Source organism: Vidua chalybeata, chromosome Z (assembly GCF_026979565.1).
Source record: "Vidua chalybeata isolate OUT-0048 chromosome Z, bVidCha1 merged haplotype, whole genome shotgun sequence".
In the NCBI taxonomy this organism is placed as follows: Eukaryota; Metazoa; Chordata; class Aves; order Passeriformes; family Viduidae; genus Vidua; species Vidua chalybeata.
The window spans coordinates 8021663-8045809 of record NC_071570.1 but is presented as its reverse complement, the minus strand read 5'-3'; the positions used below and the strand labels follow the sequence as shown (position 1 = coordinate 8045809).

Sequence of the window (24147 nt, the reverse complement as noted above, 5' to 3'; positions counted from 1 at the left end):
GCATCTACACCAGATAATACAAATGGAGTTTGAAACTGTTTGGACCTCAGTGTCTCTTAGTTTAGAAAGTTTAGTCAGAGTTTGTTTAATTCCTAAATCCTAGCCCATAACTGTTAAGGAAAAAAAAAAAAAAAAGAAAAAAAAAATAAAGGCAAACCCTCTCATAATCACAATCCACCAGATACTGACATCAATGCAATCAGTATCTTAGTTTCCTTTGTGACAACACTATTCCTACACAACTGGATGCTGAAGCTCTCCTGAACACTGTATTCTATCTCTATCTCTATAAAAAGATCCATCATTTTTTGTCAAAGCAGATTTTAAAATTACTCAGCTTCAGAACAACTAAAACTACAATCCAGGTTTTGATATACAAGTAGTAAGTAGCATTTGGATAGAAGTGGTCACAAATGTAAAGCAATGAAACAAAACCATTCCACTTTAAACAAAACAGGGTGAAATACTAAGGCTATTAACACAGCAATTCTAATTTTTGAAACAAGGCAATCTAACTTTTTCAAGCTCTACATACATAAATTTTTTCTAGGATGACACTTCTCCTGCAAATTCAAAACGAAAAAAACACTTAGAGCTCAACCACCCCAAGCAGCCACAGTATTAGTGTGTTTTCCTTGAGCAACTGTGAAGAAGTATGAGAAAAACCAAAATACAAACTAAACAGCTTTTCCATTAACTGAAAGTGGTCTCTTGGATCACTGGTCTAAGCTTTTGGAATCACAGGCAAGGTTTCTGACATGTGTAACAATCTGAGGAATGACTCTAGGCCTCACTTGTAGCTTCTTCCTGAGTGACACAGATACAGAAAGACGTTAGTGGCAACATCTGAGATGGCGTTCAGTGACCAAGCTCTCCTCAGTCAGTGAACTGTGACTTGCTGCTTTTATCTGACTCATTTTCATACTCAGATGGCAGTGTAAGTACTGTTTGTGTTCCCTCACTGTTGATTCATCTATAAGGCAGCCACAGACTCCCAGAGGCTGAGCAGCTTTCATAAACAAGAACATCCTGTCAATTTGCAGTTAAAGGTTTATATGCTGTCATTACTTGAGCTCTCATACTGTGCACGCACTGGGTGGTCACAGAGTCCTGTTAGGACACTTTGAAACTATCAGGAGGAACAACCTACATCCCACCTGCACCTCTAGGATGAAAAAAAAATGTTCTAGGTAGAACATGACAGTATTTTCAGTGATCCTTACTGGGAATCACATATGCAAGCATTGCACAGCATCCAGACAGCATGGCCAACATGACCACTCTTTGCAACACAGAATCCAAGTTGTACTTGAGCTGACAACTTGAGAGCCTGATATGCCAAAGCATTTGCTTATACAGAAATAACAACTGTAGCAGCCTCTGCAGCTGGAGTGGTAAATCATGGCCAGGTCAGAGACAACCAGATCTGCCAACTGCTGCTACCACGGCCTGTTAGTCCCACTGGCTGCTCTACACCAGATGATCCAAGTGCAGCAAGATTACCTCTCCACATGGATCTCCCAGGCCAAATTGCTCAGTGTGTAAATCCTTGTCTTATTAGACCTATTTACATTATGTAGTGGGCACTTCCCCTTGCACAACTACACCTGAAGCAGATACCAGACACAGAGGGTGCAAGCACAAACTTTGCTGTTTACATACCAGCAATCCTGTTTCACATAGTAAATAAATACTAAGCATGCCTAGACTAGCTATATTAAGCTGTCAGCTTAACCTCAGAAGCTTGACTAAGGAATAAAAACTTCCTACTTTGTTCCCCAGTATACTTATTTTTTTAAAAACCACCCTTGCTATAATCTCATCCTGAATATAACTATGAGAAAAAGCCCATAAGCGCATATTAAAAACACCTCAAATGGTTTAGGACATTTGATGGCAAAAAGTCTGAGTTAAAACGCCTGTGCACATAGAATTCAGCCCAATCAGAACAGTACTAGCTCGGTAAAGCTGAAATCCTATCCAGAGAGCTATAAATCCTTTTCTTTCTGTGAGCAGATCACAACACACACACTGAGGAGTAAAGGATGCAAATTGTTTTAATTGTCACATTCTAGAGCAGTAAGAAAAACCTACATAAAAAAGATATTATGAAAGATATTATTACAAAAGTCACATGTTCAAGTGAAACAACTTAAGTTTTTACCAAACTGTTATTTAGTAAGTCTGTTAGCCACTTCATCCTTGTATCAGTTAAAAGCATACTGAGTAATTTCTGAAAATAGGCATGACAAAAGTGTACTTGTCAGCCTGGTCTCTGTACTACATTTCTGGCACAGCAAACTACTACAAGTCTTCACTTCAGCGTAACTCATAGAAGTGTCCTGTTTGACACCAAAATAGAAACACTTCAGAAAAAAAAAAAACAACAAAACAACCAAAACAGTTATCAGGCATGAATGGGGAACAGTTTTGAAACCATGTGCAACTTAGTTGCTGTGGTCACACAAACCACTTATGTAATTGTTGGAAATCAGAGTTAAAAAGCTTTGAAATTGTACAGTGACAGCAAAAATACAACTGAAATATTGAAGCATAATCCACACTTGGCATAATCCACACAGGAAAAGGGATTCCTTTCCCTCCACTCATATCTTGTGTTTCCATCTTCATCTCCATTTGAACATGGTCCTGAGCAGCCTGCGCTAGGTGACCCTGCCAGGGGTTTGAACACAACAATCTGCAGATGTCTCTGCCAGCCTCAAGCATTCTGTGATTCAGTGACAGCCCTCTGACCTCTAGTAAGCAGTTCAACAATAATCACAAGAGATACATCAACTATATTGACTGATTTCATCAGCCTGCCAGAGACACTGAGCTGGAGGCAGCCATGGGGATGGATGTTCTACACTAAACCAAAACTTAGTGAGATAAACCTAGAGAAGAACAAAACAACTGTCCTGCTGATCTCTTAAGACATAATTAAGACAAGGAAGTTGGTCCACTACTCCTCAGAAATAGTACTGCGACAGTGTGATTAGGAACAGAGGGTACACAAAGGAGCACACAAGTTACAAGCAGCTCACAGCACCATTTGTTTGGAGCTGGTTATTTTGAAGCCAAGGGCATGTTCCACCACACTATACTGTTCTGGGAAATATTTAAGACATGTTGAATTCTAGCCCTGAGCAGCCTTTATTAGTCTGGTTAGGTGAGGAGAAAAATAAAAACAGACAAAAAAGACAAGTAGATCAAAGTGTTCATAGAGATTGTTTTTAGACACAGGAGCAACTGCTGAATAGCTGGCAACTACCAAATGAAAAAAATTACTTGTCTTGCAGCAGGGTCACTGAGCCACAGCAAAGAAGGAGACCATCTAAAAATGAAGTTTTGAAATGCTATTTCTATTAATCCGTAACCCAGTATTTAAGTGAGACATTTCTTATTTTTTTACTTCAACTTTACACTTGCAAGACTGAATAAAAAGCTCCAGGAAAAACTGAATTCCCCAGGACCCTTTTATTGGAAAAATTATCCAGAAAGATCAAGGTTGAATTTCTAAAAGCATTAGTTATGATAGCCTGAAAAGTCATGATTACTGATTTGAGGAAGCCACATTACATACAACAAACTGAACTTTAATGTTCCACAGCAACATTAATTACACTCAAATTACACCCCATTTTCTAAACACTAAGGACATTACAGGCAAATAACTTCTATGATACCAATCACCTGCATGACTTTATGCATCTCATATGCAGAAGACAGAAAAATGGTGTCTTTTCTTCATCTGCCTTCTGAACCAAGTTTGTCCAGTTAAGGAGAGAAATTAATGGCTGAGCAAAAATGAAGCACAATTCAACGTTGTATTAAAAGCTTCACTTTCAATTCAACTTGTCATGTGATTTCCATAGGAAGATGCTACAGATCTAAAGCCCACTTCAGCAAACACCAGAGCAGTTCAGCTTTGATTTTGAAGGGGAATTTGTTGGGGAAGGAGAATGTGTTATTCTGCCATGAAGGAACAGGGAACAGCCAGAGACTGATTTTCAGTTTAATCAGAGAACAAGCAAACACAACATCAGCAAGCAACTATGCAAGAAGGAAGCCAAGGCACTTCATTCCTAACAAAAAACTACTCAGAGGCTGAACAGATTAGTCTCTATGGACTGTCTAGGCTAGGACATTAGTAAGCAGCAATAGTAGGATTCATCCTATTGAAAAGACAAGGATGCTAAATTTCACTTACCATGAGAGTCGGATCCCAACTTCTTAGAAGCCATCTAGAACCTGAAAAACATTTTACAACAGCTTGAACAACTTTGTATATGTTGCACAGAGTGAGTCTATGCAGTTCCAGAGTCTTATCTCTATGTTATGGAACACATTGCAGACACCTGATGCGCCTGTTCCCAAAACAGATAAGCAAACATATTTTTTATTTTTAGCCTTGAAACTAATTGAGCAGACAAATAACTTAGACCAGAGTCTGCCAATTGAAGCAGTAATATAAAGAAAAAAAGAAAGCTCCAGCCAAAAAACTAAAACAGCAAACAGCCAAGACACAACCAGGGTGAAGAGGAAGACAGAGAGTTACAGATCACAGCACACAGAAGCCACTCTGTCTCAGCCTCATGAAGCACACCCTGCCTCCCTTGTCATTAAGGATAGCTCTTCCTACTGGAAATACCACACTGATCCTCCTCAGTTTAATCCCTGCTGCTCTAAAAAAGGGATACTACTGTACTGGCTACACAGCCAGTTAGCCAACATGGCACTCACCTAGACACATTGAGCAATGCATAAAACAGGTGTAAAATAAATGGTACCATGAGAAAGATATGTTGGATAAACACAAGAAATCAATGAGAACAGGCCCCATCTACTGCCCACAGCATTTAGCAGCAACTCTTAAAATGTGGATGTGAATCCTACATGGCCAAGATGTTAAACACAGAAGTGGCTAGCCAGCTTTTAACAGAGAGTAGGTCTGGCTCATCAGAAGAGTTCAAGATAGATTAGCTGTCAGCTAAAATTCTGCTCCAAGATGTTTATGGTATACTCAATAACATGGGAGTTTTGCTAGATTAGAAGTACATCACAAGGTACAACAGCGTAATTTCTAGAGTAATTGAATTTATTTTTAAGTACTCCTTGTAACATTATGCATGACAAAGACTCAGAGATGCCCTTTGTCTCTTAAGTTCTCCATCTCAGACTGAAATGCCCAATAGCTGTTCTTCAAAACCATTGAGACCTCTGGTACATCCCCACAGGCAGCAGAGCACAACAACATGGGGCAGATCTAACATTCATGCCCATCATTCCTCTTGTCAAGGACTCTTGTGCTCACTGTTCCCATTGCAGATTCCAACTGCAAACATTACATATTAAAGCAAGGTGAGGATTACACAGTTTACCTATTTTCTCCTTGTTGCTGCTGACAGGACTGGGGACAAGAAGAGCCAGTTTCAAGAACTCTAGGACAGTCCCTTTTGCAGTGCAAACATCCCTTTCAACATTATGTTGAAATCAAGAGGTGAACCATCCCTGGCTAATGGGAAACCTACACAAAGCTAAAGCCAAAGCTGTACGAAGATCACCCACATGCAACCAGACTTCGTGAAACACAGTGGCAGATGCTGGGCCATGGGGAAGTGAGTCATGCTGGGCAAGTCCAGGTGCACGCTGCACATAAAAACTGTGTGTCATCCTGCCCAATATTTGTCAGGTTCTTTTCAGAACTCACCAACCTCTCCAGCAATCTGAAACTATTCCACTAAGCCAGAAACTGGTTCTGGCACCTTGTTCTCAGAAACAAAGAAAACATTAAGGCCTCAAAGATGGAAAGAAAAGAAGATGAAACAGTGCTAAGCCTGCCATTCAAGGAAGGATGTCAAGGGCAAAGCCACCAGACTACTCAGTAGAGTTGCATGTCAACCATTGGAGGTGAACAAGCCTTACCGGTCCCAGTGCCCAGACTGCAGACAACAGCACATGAAATAGCTGCACTTTCAGACCCCGGTTTCACTGCCAGACAAGCTGTTGTGTTGGTAGTTCCTCTGTGTGAGAGTAGCAATTAGGTAATCTACTGGATTTGTTTTTAGTGAAAAAGCCAGATGACATGAAAAGTCATAGAGACCTCATGTCCTCACCAGTCCCCTTTGTCACTGAAGACTGTGTGGCGCTGGGTGCAAGCACTGCCCAATCTCCACCTGGGACAAAACCTCCACACACTTCTTTTAATTTCTCAAAGTTCTTTTTTCTAGTTACTACCTCAGACTAAAAAGGAACTCCTTTTTTTTTTTTTTTAGAGGATTCCAAAAACTTTTGATTAGAGAAAGTAACCTCCTCACTTTGCCAACTTCAGTTGATAAGGGTGTTTGCTCAAGGCAGCACCAGTTACTACCGGTTACTGCTCCAGGGACACAAGTGGCAATGCACCCAACAAGCCAAAACTGCACATCCAGCTTCCAAGGAGTTTTGCACAAAGGAGCTGCACAAAGTCTCAGTGTCATCCCACATAAGATATATCTTGCTTTTGCTGACAATCCCGTAGTAAAATGCTAATGTTGATCTAAGCTAATGCATTAACTTCAAGATGCAGTGGAAAAATAATTCCTCTGCCATATGCAACACCTTAATTAACCACAGAACTAGCTAAGGCACATCAGCAGCAAGCTAGTAATGAAATGGATCATTTCAAGAGCCAGTCACTTTAAATTCACATAGCATTTTGAGTTTATATCACACAGGTCTTGCTGATGCACTCTGAGTGAGCAATTATTAAGACAACATTACTTCAGAAGGCACTTGTCAGCAAACAAAACTGTTAAAACACTACACACAGTAACACAAGAACAGGCTGCCAGCCACATTTCATCACCCCCTTCCCAAAGAAGGTTTAATTAAAATAATGTCTTATGACTAATCAGATTTGACAGGCTAGTCAGGGACCACTGTTACAAGCATATTGCTGTTGCTCTGTTGTCCAAGCTGGGAAAACAGTTTTTGCACCCAGTTAGGTGGTTACTCATTTGTTACTATGATTCTGGGCATTATCTGAACATTAATTACAACGTGCAGTAAAGCATGTTGGACTGCTTCCAAAGCTTTGTTCCAAATCAAATGATGGACAAGTGCAGCTGTACCACTGTTTGCTTTGGTCTCCAGAACAAGATACTGAAGGGCATTGGTGGTAACAGCAAACGGTTGAACAAACTGAACGGGATTTTGGCCTAATACCTTACTGCACATTGTAAAGTGACAGAGGACAAAAAAACTTATTCAACACCTTTCCTGCTCTAGAGGAACCAGTTAGTTGCATAGTACTACAGGGTGCTCTTACAGCCACCTACAAGCTCTCTTCTCTAAATGTAGACCTCCCCAGCTTCACTCCCTCATTCTTGGCTCTGGACAACTCTCCATGGAGAAGGTCAGGGCTGCAAGTGCCTCAAAATTATAAAGAACTGAAGCAACCTGATGTGAACTCTTCTCTTCCCATCTGTACAATTTTTTACTTAGTAACACTGAGGCAGCAGGTCAGGATTCATAAAACCAGCCAGGCAGAGTAACACAGCATAGCAAAAGCCCAGGATGAGGGCAGAGGACCTCAGAGCAATCATGACAGAAGGGGAGGGGGGGGACAGGAAACAACCACAACAACAGACAACTACACAAAGATTCAGAAACAAAACTGGCAAGGCAGAACTGATGACAGCAACAACTGGCACAGAGAGGTGACAAGCTGGAATGGCTTGGAGAGACAGAGGTGACCAAGGCAATTCATTGGCCATGTCATCACTTAAACCTGAACGGCATTTAGTTACACTGCCAGACAAGGAGAATACAGAAAAGCATGACTTGGTGCAAGAAGGCAATGCCAAAGGGAGAGTCTCATCAACAGAAGAGAACAAAAAAAAACTATAACAAAGAGCAACTCATGAAGAGATTCCAGGAAGTTGGGGTGTTTTTTCACTATTATTTCAATGTTTCTTCTACTTTCCTTTGAGTTGATATCTTCATTCCTTTTCTTCTGAAGGAGTCTGACTAGACAAGTTGGAAGTATCCTACCACTAATGATATCTGTAATTGCTTTATTCATGATAACTTAAACCAATTCAACTATTTGGCAATAAGAACTGGACTCTTGCTGCTATATTCCTGAGTTTGGGGTGCATGTAATCTCTGAAGTAATTTCCATCTAAAATTCAGATAAATGAAAAATGAATAACTTATGGGTGAAAGAAAAGTTGAGAATGCTTCAAGTTATCAACCATAATCAAATCAGCACATCTATGATTTTTAGAGAAAGAGACCTGATCTTGCAATTTCCATTTCAGCTGCTAATACACATTGTGTAGTCTACACACTACTAAGGATGCACCGTTCGGTCTGAAAACTACAGAAACAAAAGTAAAAAAAAAAAAAAAAATTCCTGCCTATGTTACATTAATGAACTACTGATTTTACAGTAAAGAAAAAAATAAAAATCACTTTGTTTCAAGATATTATTTTCTAATGATCACAGGTGTACAAAATTTAGACAGTGTTTTCAGTTTTCACTGTACCTACTTGTTTCAGCGCAAGTCAAGGGCTATAACCAACATCAGGACTCTCTACACATAGCTTCAAACAGCAAAAATAGAAGTCAACAGTGCCTGTTGCTAAGACAAAACAAAAGTTCTCATCAAAGCTTCCCATCTATGTAAGTGTTCAACCACTGCAACTCAGCTCCAATCTCTTATGACCTCTCTCAGCAAAAAGCTGTTCAGTTCACTGTAGTACAAACAGATCTCATGCTTTTACTGCAGTATCCAAATAGATTACATCACCCCAAAACCTGCAGCAATCACTTCTGCTTTGTACCTCTAAGAGTTCTGCAAACAAGAGCACATGGAGGTACACCCCTCGCAATAAAGGACAAGCACCGATAACAGCTCTCTGGATAAAGCTGTAAAACTACATGTGCTGTACTGCAACTGCATGCCCACAACACCCCCGTGGCTCCTCCACCAAAAAAAAAAAACCAACCAAATCAAGCAAAACAACAATAAAAAACCAAACAAAAAAAAAACCCCAAGACCCCCAAGCCAAAAACTCACAAAAAGAAAGAAGAAAAACCATCTCTTTCACCAGTCTTAACAGAAAAGTAACTTCTAACTTGATCTACAGCAATTCCTCTTAAGGGCTATCACAATCCAGGAGATAAAGTAAATTAAATTTCTTGGTCAATTTTAAGATTGACAAGAACAAACCAAAGCCTCATTGAAGACAACACTCTTATAAAGTTGCTATCCAACTGTCAAGGGACACCAGTTAAAACAAATCTAATGCTATCTTCATGCTATGGAATACAAATACAAGTGATCATCATGCTACATTTAACCATTCAAAGTAGGGCTTACACAGACAAGAGGGGGCTTGAGGGAGGAAAGTGTGAGGTATCCCTGCTGCATACATATCCCATGGATCAATCAGTCCAAGCAGCTGCGATGAGAGACCTAAGTCTGAAGCACAGCCTAGATCAAACTAATGCAGTTTGTTATTACTAGTGCAATGATTGAGGGGCAGAGGGACCAGAACAAGTAAAATGGCACTTTCTAAAGCTTTTTTCAAATACATGAGTAGGAAGGAAAGGGAGATAAGACCCTAAAGAACAGGACTGTGTGCAGATCACATTACTGGATTATAAGACAACACTAGTGATGGTCACAACATTCATTATGGAGTTTTTCATGGGGATGTTAGATTGTATCTTCCTAGCAGTGACAAACATCAGGAGACATTGATTCTTCAAATTGTGCCACTGCTTAACATGACATCGTGGGTAATCAGCCTTTTGCTCCAGGACCTCTCTATTGGCAGCTTCCACACACTCTCAGAGAGGCATGGCATCTCTCTGTCATTCTGTATGGATTCATGGCACTGACATCAGACACCTACAGTTCCAGTTACTTCATGTCATGTCCCACTTTCTTCATTAGACACTGGACTTGTTACAAAGAGGTACTGTTTGGCTGGTTAAGGATTTAAAGTTCATAGCTGGTAACAAACAGCTCTATTCCTCTTAAGATCCTGACTATGTGTTTGAAACATAAGGTAATTCGCCATACACTTCACCCAGAAATCAGGGACAACCCTACAATGGCTGTGCAAATGAAGCACACTAACATACCAATTTTTTAGTCACTTTGTGACTTATCAGCCATACAGGTTTCCAACACAGTTGAAGTTTATACACTACATAAACCTCTAGAAATACAAATTTCACAGGCAACAGCACAAGGAAACAGACAAGTACTTACAAGCAGCCCTGTGGTCAAAGCAGATCAGGGCAAGGTTTTCCTCGGGCCAGACAATGACATGCCAAACAACAGCATGGAAAATGCACCTATTATAGATGCACCTATCACATTTAACTGTGGCAGCAAATGGGTAGCCTTTTTAAAAAGGACTCTTTCCAGAAAACTCAATCCTGTCACAAGAGAAAACCATCTGCAATAAATATCTAAGGCTGGACTGATTTCTAGACTCCAGAAACTTGGGCATAGTGCAGGTTCTGTTCATCCAAGAGCAGATGCGGACTTCAGAGCACAGTTTAGTGATTTTTACCCAAATTATTTAAAGATCATGTAAACAAAACAGCTGAGAGAAAAGAGATGTGTTTTCTTCTTTTGTTTTCTTTACTTCAAGGTCAGCTTCACTAATCTACAAACTGCAATATCACCGAAAAAAAAAATGGTAAACTAGAAATATAGGACTAACTTCCCCTTCTTGAGGCACAAAAGAAGCAAGACAAATCCGAGAGATAAAAATATAAATGTGCCATGCAATTCCTACATTCTAGGGAAAAAGTGAAAAAGATGACCCTGGACTCATACCAGCAATAAGGGCTGCAATAATCTCAATGCCATAATGAAACAAGTCCCAGATTTGATGAGCAGAGCAACTGTTTTTAACTGCTATTTTCCTATATCTAAAGTTTGGATAGCAAATACCTACCAGTTTTGAGAGTTTGAAATTGTCAGATGGTAAGCATCTGGTAACTATCAACAAATGTAGCTACTTCAGCTTAATTACCATAAGATTTCATACTACTACCAGAGTAAATTTCTTCTAAGCAATCGTAGCACTAGCCAGAGCCAGGAATGTGCATTAACTTTCCTCATTAATCACAGCACTTTAGAAGGAAGCTAATATTTCAATACAACCCTTCTTGAGAGAGACTGCTGATTGTTAGTTTTAATAACAAAATAGCCCATTTACTCTGTTCTTTTGGTAACGATGCATGGATAAGCAGTAAAGTATCCTGTACATTTAGAATGTATGCCTACAATCCAGAATATCAAACTAATTAAAATGCTGCTCTATTTGTTGCAGTGGTACTTCAATATGTAACAAATTGATTCTGAAGTACTTGAGTATTATTAATATTTCAGACTTGTCCCAGTTATGAATGAGAACTAGACAGACACTCTCAAAATGCACAACAGAGTAAAACAGCTTTTAATCCATTAATCACAACATTCTATTTTTAATTCAAAAATAAGAGCATCTCTGCAGTTTCAAGCTTTTTGTTCTTATAGTCTTTAACTGAGAGGAGTAACAGGTAGCTGATCTGGTATTACTTAGAAATAAATTAAACTCTGTTGACCATACTGGGACCTACTCCCAATACCAACACAAAAACTCAAACTATTTTGGTACATAAAATTATTTGTATTCATTAATTCTCAATATTTATTTATTAACCATAACTTAATTCATTTAAATACATTACAACAGTTAAATGGCTATGTAAAAAAATCCATTCCAAAGAAAGCCATAAGGTTGTCATCTTTTCCCTGTTAAAGCTCAGAAGAGAAATTATAACTTTCGTTGATAATTATGGTTTTGGTTATAAATTTGGTGAAATATTAACACTTATAGAATTGATTTAACGAAGCAGACAAAAAAATCTATCAAGAAATCAAGCTGGCCAAATTTATTAAATGGAAAAATAAAATCTGCCAGCAAGTCAAACATCACTTGCAATTCCATGTATTGGATCTCAGCCAAAATATTTGCCTCTTGCACTGTACAAGAATAATGAGAACAGTGTTATACTACTATAGATGCATCAATTTTTCCTTTTATACTTGGGTCACACGCACTACCCACTCTTACCACACATTTAACATTTTCCCAGCAAAATTCAGCCTGGTACTGATGGAAAAAATAACCTGTTACATTAACTATTCCACCTCCAAACAACCCTGCCTGTCCTGCAGCAAGCAGGCTCAAACATTGATATTCAGCATGGGAGCCACTGTTTCAGATCCTGATTGCACACTCAGCCCAAGCAGTTTCAACACACATCAGGCCAACAACAGCCTTTTCCCATTCCTGAAAGGATCTCTCCCATTATGTGGTTAAAACTGTTAAACTATTTCTGCCATCTGATGTCCCTGTTTCCCACTGACACATCTTATTTCTCTCAACTAAAAGAGCCACATTCTAAAAATATAAATTCCCTGCAAACTCACTTGATTCAATCATGGAACATTTTGGGTTGGAAAGGATGTTCAAAGATCATCTAGTCCACACACTCTGTACAGGCAAGGGTATCTCTTCTTCAGTCAGATTGCTCAAAGCCCTATCCACTGTGTCCTGGAACAGCTCCAGGGATGAGATATCCACAGCTTCCCAGGGCAACCTATTAAGTTCCTCACCACCTTCATTTCTTCCTTATGTTCAATTTCAATCTTCCCTCTTTTCAGTTTCATCTTTCAGTGTTGCCATTTTCCAGGAAACACCCCAATTCACCATAAATTAATCTTTCTCCAAATACACACTTTGAGATACATGGAAGAAAAAGTCCTAAACACTTCACACTCCTAAAGCAACTAAGAGCTGGTCATAGGACACCTGGAAAAGTGTGGTCTCCAAAACACTCATTTGTGAAGTGACAATATAAGCTCATAGCATCTTAAATCTCACTGATTTTCAAAACATACCTCATGAGACTTGGTTTGCCTTTGCCTTGACAGTGCTATTGTGAGAAACCTGAACTGCACCCTAGGTGCCACAGGTGTGACATTCTTCCGAAGCTTATTTGACTTTTTCTGGGGTTTATGCATTTCTCTGACACCTCATCACTGGTAGCATCTTAGCTTTCAATGCCAACTCATTTTGTCCTTAATTCATGTGTCACTCCATATTTAGCCAACATCTATCTTCATCTAACCCATCTTATCAAGACTGAGGCAAGAAAATAAGCATAGACAGAAACACACAGCTGAAAAAATGCCAGGTTTTGCAGCACTGAAGGATGAAACTAAAAGACCAGGAAGAAAACAAACCCTTATCACTGTTCAAGAATACTCACTTGAGCTACTGTCATACGTTCACTGAGCTGAGACCTCATCAGGGACATACTCCTTACCTAACCAACTCAACAGAACAAAGGAGTCAAACCGAAATTCAAAAAATGTATCAAGCAAGTGAAAAGATGGTCCCATTGCAGGAATGCCTAAAAACCAATCTTGTTTCATCTCTCTCTCAGTCAATTCTGCTTTCAAGTCTTCCCATACAGCCCAAACAGGACTGAATAACTGCATTAAAAAGATGAGCTAGGTGGGAAATACTATGGGTAGACAGCACCAAATTAAATTTCACTTCTAGAAGTCACATTTTCAAATGAAAAAAATTAACTTGTTTTAGTTAACAAGGAACTGGTGCATAAGAGCATTAAGAGCAGGAAACTGATTTAAAATTAAGAGTAATTTCTTAATTATTTCTTACAATGGCTTGTAAACTTTGGAGAGGCTAGAACTGGTATGAAGATGATGTTCTGCCCTTTCAAAACACATAGCAACAGAAGCATCATTACCAGGTATCAAAAAAACAAAAAAAATCTTCTGTATATGAAAACAGCAGCAGACACTTGAACTGCTCAGCAAACTGGCGGTACCCACACTGACTATACTTCTGAAACAATTAATTTGGAACACAGGAAGGTAAGGTGCCTTGAGCAAGCTTATCTAGTGTAGAAAAATAAAAATTTACCTCTGAACAGTGAAGTGAAACCGAGATTGCCCTCAGCTATAGTGGATCTATTGCAAAACAGAAGCATGATAAATAAAAAAGCTGCTTGTTGTGTTTTGTATTAGAAAACTTCATGGGCCCACACTACCTGAGGGCAGCATACTCAGTCCTGAGCACAAGCATCTTCCTTGCCATCTCTTCATTTTGTAGTTCTCAAATAGCAAATTATTAGGGGCTGCTTAAATTGAAATATGGTTCAGCCTGTAATCCAGCTACAGACTGAAAAATTCAGAAATGGAAGCCAGAAGCAAGAAGGAAAAACCAAAGACTGCACATCTGTTAAACAAGGTTTACTCTGTGTGTGCAACTGCTACATCTGAGGTTACTAGCAATGAAGATACACAAATATGCAGACAACCCCCACCCTCCAAGAAGGAAAGCAGAGCAATTACTCAATCCTTGAGGTGTACTTTTCAAGGATGCTCCAGATGCTACACTCACCTTCACCTACCACTTCAGAAAGCCTTTCTGTACCACAGGCGTCATTCTTCCTTCCCTGCCACATACACACAAGGTACTTGGTAGATCCCCAAGCTTCATAAAATCATCTCCTCACCCACCTACCTTAATTTCTACTGTTTCCATTTAAAATGAGCTTTAAGATTTAAATCTCCTCACTTAAAACAAACTGAAGGGGTGTGCTTTCCCTCTGTGTAAGACAACAAGTTTGCCCTCCCAGCACTGCAACCCTACTTGCAAACCCTGCCAATGTTTGGGCAGGTAAGTTTAAGGAGTAGCGTAAAACTCTGCAATTTGAGAGTGAACTTTCTATCACAAATACACAGAGCAAAATCCACAGACTTGCAAGGTAGTAGGAGAGACAGACCGGCACATGCACATAATTACAAGCCTCCCAACAGTAAGGGCATATGGATACTGAACTTCCAGTGCTCAAGTGGAATGGAAAATCGAAAAGAAACCAAAGACAAGGAAAGACACTGCTTTCAGATGAAATCTAGATACCTACAGGATATTTATAATGCCAGGAATTACACACTTCTCATTCATTTTCTTTCCCGAGGGCAAAGTAGTTTTGCTGAAATTCCCTTATACCCTCAGCACCACATAGCTCTTATATGAGACTCCAGAATACCTGTCAAGGCACTTAACCAGCAGTGAAACTGTCCCTGTTTTGAAGGTATGAGGAATATGGCGCAAAGCTGAAGCAGTTTGCTCAGAGTCATCCAGCTCAGCCAGCAGCAAAGTCAGAACACAATCTGTGTTTCCTAAATCCCAAACCCACAGCTACCCCAGGAATCTCACTGCAGTCTCTCAAGTTTGGAACAGTGTCTATTCTCTACCAAATTACTCCAATTCAGTCTTTTTCATCTCACTATAAAAGCCCGAGGAGGCACTTCAGATTTGAATATGAAATCTGGTGTAGTCCAAACTTTATTTTTAAGTTACTATTTCCAATTAATTTAAGTCCGTAATTTTGTTATATACGATATAGCCTTCTCAACAATACAAACTTTTTCCCTGCACATCACGAAGTTCTTCAGCAGATACAGTAATGAATACAAGTCCCAGAACACTTAAAGAATGAATAACTAAACAGAAATGGCTCATTTTATGTGCAATAAGAAACCATCAGAGATGCATTAGCTTCATTTTCTCAGGACATTTTGACAGATCTGACTCAGCTTCAGCAATCTAGCCTTACTTTATTTTATAACTAGACCAGAGTAGGTTGCTGGATGAAGCTGCCCCATGACCACAAAAGTCATCCCACAGATTCTCCTCTCCAAACATTTAAGGCTGGCAAGAACACAGGAGAGATCTCTCTCAGTGGACCATCATAATAACCATGACAGGGCAGTAAGATGGCTATTTTTTTAAGAAGCAAAGCGGCAATACTGTGGCCTGACCATTCCTCCTCTGAGCTATCAGATTTTCTACTGTCACCTGAGAATCAGTCCCAGCCTGCCCCTCTTATAACCCATATGTCTGATTCAACCCAGCTTACTTTAGGAAATTAATCCAGGGCTGCCTAATGACAGAACATGAGTATCACATTCAGATTCCTGCAAGAACATCAAATTACAGGAGAAATTTGCTTTGAATGAAGACTGGCATAAAATGGATACACAGCTTCTCTTCCAGCATGAAGGGAAAGTGAAAAATTCTTTCCATTACTTGGTAGAACCGATTTAGCCAAAGTACAGCCAGATCCCCTGCACTAAACACGGTTACATTTCAAGTGTTCATCACCAATATTGTAACACATACAGAACATCCCCAGAGACAGGCAGACTTTCAGAACTGTACAATAACTGCATATGAACAGGGTGACATTACTGTGTCACAAAAACAGCAGTCATTTTGCCAACAGAGTTCCCAGAGTCCACCTCTAAATTCAAAGGCAGCTCAGACCACCTCGCCATTCGTGCCAAAACCAACTTCTTCACCTTTGCCTTCCTTCATTTATTTTTCATCTTCTAATACAACTGTGAATTCTTTAAGGTATATTTATTAAGCCTTTTCCAATTGAAGACCTTCATATAGATGAGATTAGAGACCATAACAGTATTACTTTGATATTCACACTTGAATTTGATAGCTCTCCCTTTGCATACAAATCCAGAAATATTCAACAGTGTTACTTAAAAGCAACAAGCCATCTTACTGTCTTTTCTTGGATTTTCTTTGCAAAAGAGACATTAAAGTACTAAGCACTTACTTCCAGGTAAGTAAATAGAAAACAAGTATTAGGTTCCCTCCCACAAGAAAGAATGAAGCCTCTAATTACAGGTACTTTTTTTTTTTTCCTTCTCTTCTTAATAAGGAATATAAAGGTTCTTGCTGGAAACAGTTCTTTTGTACATTGTTACAAACACAGCAAGCAAAATGAAACTCAACAATCCTTCACCTGTTTTCTAACAAGAAGTCAAACAGACTATCAACAAACTGCTTGTGGTGACATAATACTTAATTAAAAGATTAAGAACACATACTTTTCTTGGAGGCTATGTAGCACAAGGCTTTTCTGGCCTTCTTCAAACACAGTTTTATTCCAGATGATTAATAATGATTTTATTCAAGATAAATAATTCTTCCCTGCTATATGTGCCTTCTATATTTCTACGTCAAATTATGACACAGTACTACGCAAGGACACCACATGATGGTATTAGTCATTAGGGTGGAACCCAGAGTGGCTTTGCTGTATCACAGAAGGAAACACTTAAAAGTTTAAACAAGCACTTCAGAGAGTGTTAATGAACTAGGAATCTAGTTTTATTTTAGCACTCACAATTGATGAGGTGTACCAAATTCAACACACATGCACTTCCCTGTGTCTGAATTAGGCACAGGGCTAAAACATGACACAGCACACTGGTAACAGGCACACCTTTGAAACACACCTTCCCAAAACCAGGGAATAAATCTCATCAGTCATTTCAGTCATGGCTTCCTCTGCTGCTAGCCTAGAGATGACAAATGGTGCAAGCACAAACATATACGTAAGGAAGGAGCTTAAAATGAAATCTTTCACATAATCTAGTAGATAGTTACCAAAAATGCTGAGCTACAGTAACACAGACCAGACAAAAGCTCACAACTCTTTACTACTATTTTCCCCTATACCAAGCATCAACAGCTAAATACATTAATTGTACTCATATGCAGATCATCCTCCAGAAGAAGAACTGACTACATCTTGGATAGGACTCCCCTTCTTCTGATTTAAAATGTTATTTAGTGTAAGAGTTTCTGACACTAAATGCAGCTGAGATAATACCAACTCAGTCAGTTACAAACTATAATACTACTAATGCAGCACGGCATTTTGAACCAATCTGTTTTCCTTCTAGAAAGGAAGATATAAGTCTAATTCTGTATATTCTGTTTCAAGTACATTACAAGCTTAAGAGATTCTGGAAAGACCTTGTAGCTTTCAAAAATTAAAAAAAAATACAAACCAAACCGAGTCTGAGCATACATTCTGCCCTTTAAAAGTTTCCATCCACAGGAAAGACAGCATTTCTTAACATTTAAGAAAAAAAGCCTTTGCGCGAAAGGATTTTGAATAAATCTAAAGACTTGAGAGAGGGAAAGCCCCCAGTGCTTAGGTTCTGATGGAGATCTCAGCACAAGACTACATTGACTGCAAAAGGTCATTAGGGACACAGAACATGAGCTTATTCAAACCAAGTCAGAGGGTCAAAGCATTAAGCAACGCACTTGCATACCAGAGAGGATTACCCACCTAAGTAGTTAACACACAACGACTGTGAGGTCAGGCTTGTATCGATCAACTGCACTAATCCCAAGGGTCGATTGCATAGTGGTATGTGCTGCAAGATCAATAGCTTTGCCTTCCCAGTTATCAGCGTAAGCATACACAATGCAGGGATAAGAAACCAATCTTTGATGCATCCTAGAAGACCTACTTTTTCAAACAAGAAAACTATTTATAAATTGTAAACAACCCTTCTTTGCCTTTCCTTCAAAGAACTGTTCTCACAAACAGCTTCAGAGCTTTCCAATTATGGCTCCACTAGATCTTCCTTACGCTGACATTGATCTGAATTGCGCTGATCAATTTTAAATAGAGAATCATGCCTTTAGGTAGAGATCCTTGTAAAATGACAGCTGAAACTCTGGAATTCATGACTGAAAAGACCAGGAGTGATTATGCTACACAAAACACCAGAGAAGTTTGGAGAGAAATTCTATGTAATAAGGAAAGCTAAATTTCTCACAGATCAATTTATTAAAATATTCAACCTAGCACCAACTGTAAAATACGGGAACAGACTGCTCTTAAAAATTAATGATACAGAGACAGAATATGGACAACAACAATTATCAATTAACTGAACTGCACAATGAAATTATCAATCCCTAGAGTTTGTGAAAGCAACAGGAATCCATAACCTTACACAAATTAAAAAGGAGGATGAGTAAGGTGACACCTTCCGTGTCATTAAAGCACTTCTGCCACCAGCACAAACCAAAACAGCTCCGGCTGTCACACTGTGACAGATGATGCTGGATTGGTCCAGAAACCTAACTCCATTCTGTCAGTTACAGGTTTTTGTCTCGAGGATAACAAAACATCATGTGAATACTGGAGATGGAGCTCTTCCATGTGTTTTTGATGATTTTTCACCATTATAATTTTTCTATCCATCAGCATAAACTATACAGTAAATCTCCCAGCTGACCAGTATACTCTTTCAATAGTCAGAAAATTTAAGTTCTCTTCATGAAAGAGAAACTAACAGTTATTGATTCATATATGTTAAATCTGAGATTTTTTTGGTTTTCCCTCTTAAATTTCATGTCCATTTGTTTCAGCTCGTACTTGAATACCACTTTAGTAGCAGCAACTTCTTCCCTGACTCCTTTGAGCCATAGGGCAAAAAAAAAAAAACCCAAAAAACCACAAACAAAACCCCAAAACAAACAAACAAAAAGAAACAACAAAAACACAAAACAAACAAAAGGAGATATCAAATGCAGGCCAAGTACAGGTGGTGAGGCAAGGAAAGGACCATCACTTCATCACTTTGAGGTGGTTTTTTTTTTTTAACTAAACCCACAAACTTGCAAAAGCTGTTTAAAAATGACATACTTTTTTGTTTCCCTGCCCTTATAATTAAGGTTTTTGCCTAAAAGGTTTAAGCCACCCAGTGGCAACGGTAACGTTAAGAACCACTGGCACTTCTGAATTGCAGCTCTGTGTGTACAGTAAACTGAAGTCATTGAGCAGCAGTTCTGCGTGGTGCTCTAACCCAACACCACCCCGCACACGCCTCAAAATGCTCCTCGTGCTGCTACCACAGGCAACACCTCAGCCCACCCTACTGCCTGCGCCTGATGCACAGTTTTTCCCCATGGAGAAAAGGGAAGGAGGCCAAAACAGGTTTTCCCCACTCTTGCCTGAAAAATGCCAGGAAACCAGCCGTTGCAGGAATGCCTGCACAGGGGCAGAAGGTCCCGTGCTCCAAGGCTGATAAGAGAAGGTGATGAAGAGGTCTGGCACTTCCTCTTTTTCCTCAACACTCTGGATCACAGCTGGAGTAGGAATAAGATCCCCCTCACCAAGCTGCCACAAGGGACTCCTCTTAGTCCCTTAAGAGGCTGTGGGATGCAGCAAGCCTTCCATCAGCAGCACAGCCGCTGAAGTTACATCATCAAGCACAACGCAGCTGCCCCTTAGTTTGGCAACACTCACTTGCCAAAGTGACTCACGTAGGAATATCGACCTCAAAGTGCTTAAATCCAACAGGAACACATTTTACTGGGTCCAAGATGGCAGCTAAATTAGTTCCACAGCCAAGTGCCAGAGTCCATCTGCTTATCTCCACTCTCATGAGACAACATCAGTGTTGTAACATTTCTATATGATGAGGTTTTTTTCACTTGTTTGGCTTTTTTAATGATGTGGGGAATAAAAACAGTTAATAAGGCAGATATTCATTTCCATCTATTGTCATTTCTTTTACTAATTAAAAAAAAAAAAAACAAAACAACACAAAAAAACCAAAAAACACACAAAAAAAAAAAACAGAACAAACCTAACCTTCCCTTCAGTACAATAAATTTTGAGCTATCCAAACACAGGAAAACAGCCCTTGAATGATACGAAATAAAAATAAATAAGTAAATGCACTGAATGTCTTATTTCTAGTAAGCACTGAGCTAAAGGGATCACAAAGCATTATCAGGAAGTTGAAACAACTAAGCTGAAATATTTTTACAACAATGTATACATCCATGGGATGTCTGCATCTCAAACTCTGAGAAAAACGTAGTCAAAAGCAAAATAGGTAACTAGAAAAGATCCCGAAATTGGTCATAAGGATAAAAAGAGAAGTGTACGGCTACAACCCACTAAATAAACATGACTGGATCTTTAGCTTACAAGGAGACGCAGCCAAATAGTGAACACTCCGAGATTTAGCAGAACTCTTAAGTCACAAGTAGTACAGGGACGATGAGTACCGCGATTTACACAGCACAAAAGGCAGAAATTAACAAGTTACCTGAAGGCAGACTCGACACACACCACACCCCCAAAGAAAATCAGATGTTTGTTTTGGCTCTTCACGGATTTAGTTACTGCGAGGAAGCACTTCCGAACATCGCGGACACCAGCAGCTCACTCGGATTTCAACAACCACCGAGCAAACTCATCAAGGGCAAACTCATCGAGGTTACTAGGCAGAAAAACATTCCCTTAACTCCGGCGGTCCCGGAAACTGCTGGAAAGCAGGAGCTTGTGGGACAGGAGCGTCACCTCTCCTTGCTCCGCGAGTCCAGCCCGGGCCGAGTGCCGGCCCCTCACAGCAGCTACACCGAGCGGGAGAGGAGCGTCCCTGTCCCCGGAGAAGAAGGGGCGCGGTCCGTCCGCAACTGCCCCCGCCCTGTACCTGCGGCCCCCGCGGTCCCCACCCGTACCTGCGGAGCCTCAGCCTCGCTGCCCCACCCAGTACCTGTGTCCCCCCCAGTCTAGCCCGGTACCTGCGGCCCTCGGGCCCGTTGTCCCGCGGTCACCGCCCGCCGCCCCTACGGGCCCCGCTCGGCGCCGCCGGACCCGGGCGACGCCATCTTGTCTGGGCCCCGCCGGCGGGATGGCGTCACGCTGTGGCGTCACCTGCGCCCGCCGGGCCAATCAGGAGCGGCGGGCGGTGACGTCACCTCAACGGGGAGGGGCGGGGCGAAGGTAGAGCCACGCCTCCACGGGGCGGGGCCGGGGAGCGGCGGTGTGTCGGCCGCGTCCGTGTGTGGGCCGCGTCCCTGTCCGTGTCGCCTGCGTTTGCCAGCCGCTGACGCTGTCCCTGTCCCATCCCTGCCCCTGTTCCAGCCCCTTACGAGCCGCTGTCCGTGTTGGATCCCTCACTCTGCCCTGCTCCATCGCTATCCCAGCCCCTGTCCCTGTCTCTGCCCTTGTCCCAGCCCCTGTCCCAGCCCCTGTCCCAGCCCCTGTCCCTGTCTCTGCCCTTGTCCCAGCCCCTGTCCCTGTCTCTGCCCTTGTCCCTGCCCGTGCCTCTTCCATCCCCGCCCCTGCCCTGTCCCCTCCCTGTCCCTGTTGCTGCTCCTGCCCCTGTCCCATTCCCTGTGCCATCTCTGTCCCTGCCCTTGTCTCTGTCACTGTCCCTTTACCTGCTCCAATCCCTGCTCTGTTCCCAGCTCCTGCCCTGCCCGGGAGCTCCTCCAGCGCCTCCTGCCCTTCTCCCAGCTGTGCATCGTGCAGCGGCTCCCCGAGGGGCTGGATGAAGGTGGTGCGTGGCACCAGAGAGGCCATTTCGTACCACAGCCTTCAGCCCCTTCTCTCAGCAGCCACGGCCGCTTCACCCTCCCGAGGGGCTCAGGGGACAATCCCGCTGGGTTTTCAGCCTTTTGAGCCGCGCTTGTTCCGAAATTGAGGGGTTTTGCCCAAAATGGGTGTGGTAGTTGTGTGTGTGAGGGTGGATATGGAGAGAGGAGTTAATCATGGTAAATCATGACCGAAAACGGCCAAACTGGAATTACTGCTTGTATCCTCAGAGGAAACTGGAAAGCCTGAGAGGTTCTTATTTTACAGTTTCTTTTTCAGTTTGGCTTCTCACAGCACCCTTGTCTTTGGGGTTAGTTGGATGAAAACACAGAATAAAGGTCATAAAGTCATTGTTGTATCTGGAAAATGTGTACTGATTCCATGTGACTTGAGGCACCATCAGATATCAGGTGGTCAGAAGCTGGCTTTTTTTTAAAAGCCAGTCTGCATATCACATGTTTTCCTTGTTTCTTTACTCAGGAATACCACTGGCAAGTAGTGATTTCTGGGTTTGGATCATATGAAGCTTTACCTCTGAAATCACAGAAAAAGAGTGTATGAGCTATGTGGACATCAGAAAAAGCACTTGTCCTTCCACATGGATCTCAAAGGGGTGCAATGAAATGCAAATACAGTGTTACCTCTTTAATTCCCCAGCAGTTAGTGATTTCCCAGGTGGAATGTGTGGGAAAATGTGGGAAATTCAGGACTCCTAGACAACTAACCAATATGGTTAAGCAGAAGCCGTTTATTGTTTACATTACATACATATTTATAGATTCTACAAACTACTAAGTACACACTTCTTGCCTTTGTGTTGTTCAATCGCTTTCTGCCTGCGCTTCTCAGTGTATGTGATTGGTTACAGTCCAGGTGTTTCACAGTCCTTTGTTATCTAATTCTTGTGGTCTTGGTATTGGGTTTCTCAGCCTCTTCTTTCGTAATTTAGCACACTTTATGTTTCAGTAGCCTTGATGAATTCCTGAGGCTTTGATAACAAACTTAGAAGCAGGCTGGCTGGTGCACACTATGGCCTAGCCCTTGCAAATACATTGCAACAGGAAAATGACTGGGGGTAAAATTAGAGAAATTAGAGAAAACAGGGAAGTTGCATTCACATTCTAACAGAAGTTGTAACAGTACAGAAAACAGGGTCAAGCACAGTTATGACTCCCTGGATGGGATGTGGTCAGCATGCCCAACTTCCCCCACACAATCCATGCTAAAGGGGACTGAAGGGAGGGGTGGAGCAGAGTGGAGACACCAGGGCCAGGCTCTGTCGAAATCCGGGCAAGAGGGGGAACTCAGTGGTGCAGATAAACTGTATAGCAGCTGAAAAACAAGGGGGAAAGGAGGTGCCTTGCTGCTGAACCAGGTACTGGGGCGAGATCACAAATGCCCACCTCCATCCCAGAGGCTACCTCAGGTGTGACACTGACATTACCCACCTCCAAGGTACAACCACCCCATGCTGCACATGGTGCATGACTAGAGTTACTCTAGTAAAAATGGAGTAACTGGTGCAAAAATAGTATAAAAGTAAGTTAAAAATGGGGAGAAATTAGAGAAGGTTCCACTGTAACTTCTGGGATCGACTGACTGATCAGGCTGAACCTGTCAGAACTGTACTCTATGTATGGTGACTGTTTATCTCAATTGCTCTGAATACGTTTTTGCAGCCAGATCCTATCACCAGCGATCTTTTAATCTTAACCTGTCACAGTTTTCTATTACATTAGTAAAATATTATTGTTCTGTAAACTGTCCTTCAAGGTGTGAGTCCTTCATTAACAGTGGGTAAAATACTTGAGTGTGCAGCCCTGGGAGAG

General features: G+C 41.1%; 1 protein-coding gene across 4 annotated transcripts in view; it reads right to left on the bottom strand.

Annotated features, from left to right (window-relative positions):
• LOC128781631 (ubiquitin-associated protein 1-like) overlaps positions 1 to 21609 on the bottom strand; it is a 32717-nt gene extending 11108 nt beyond the window's left edge. For 2 of the 4 annotated variants that reach the window (XM_053931340.1, XM_053931343.1), the window contains exons 1-2: positions 21523 to 21609; positions 4211 to 4251 (exon numbers count right to left, since the gene is read on the bottom strand). In XM_053931340.1, coding sequence (XP_053787315.1) covers positions 4211 to 4244 — 34 coding nt within the window. In that variant the 5' untranslated portion in view covers positions 4245 to 4251; positions 21523 to 21609. Of the gene's footprint in view, positions 1 to 4210; positions 4252 to 20233; positions 20430 to 21044; positions 21279 to 21522 lie in introns of those variants that run through there. The other 2 variants (XM_053931342.1, XM_053931341.1) reach the window with 2 other exon arrangements.
• Positions 21610 to 24147: the final 2538 nt, after the last annotated feature.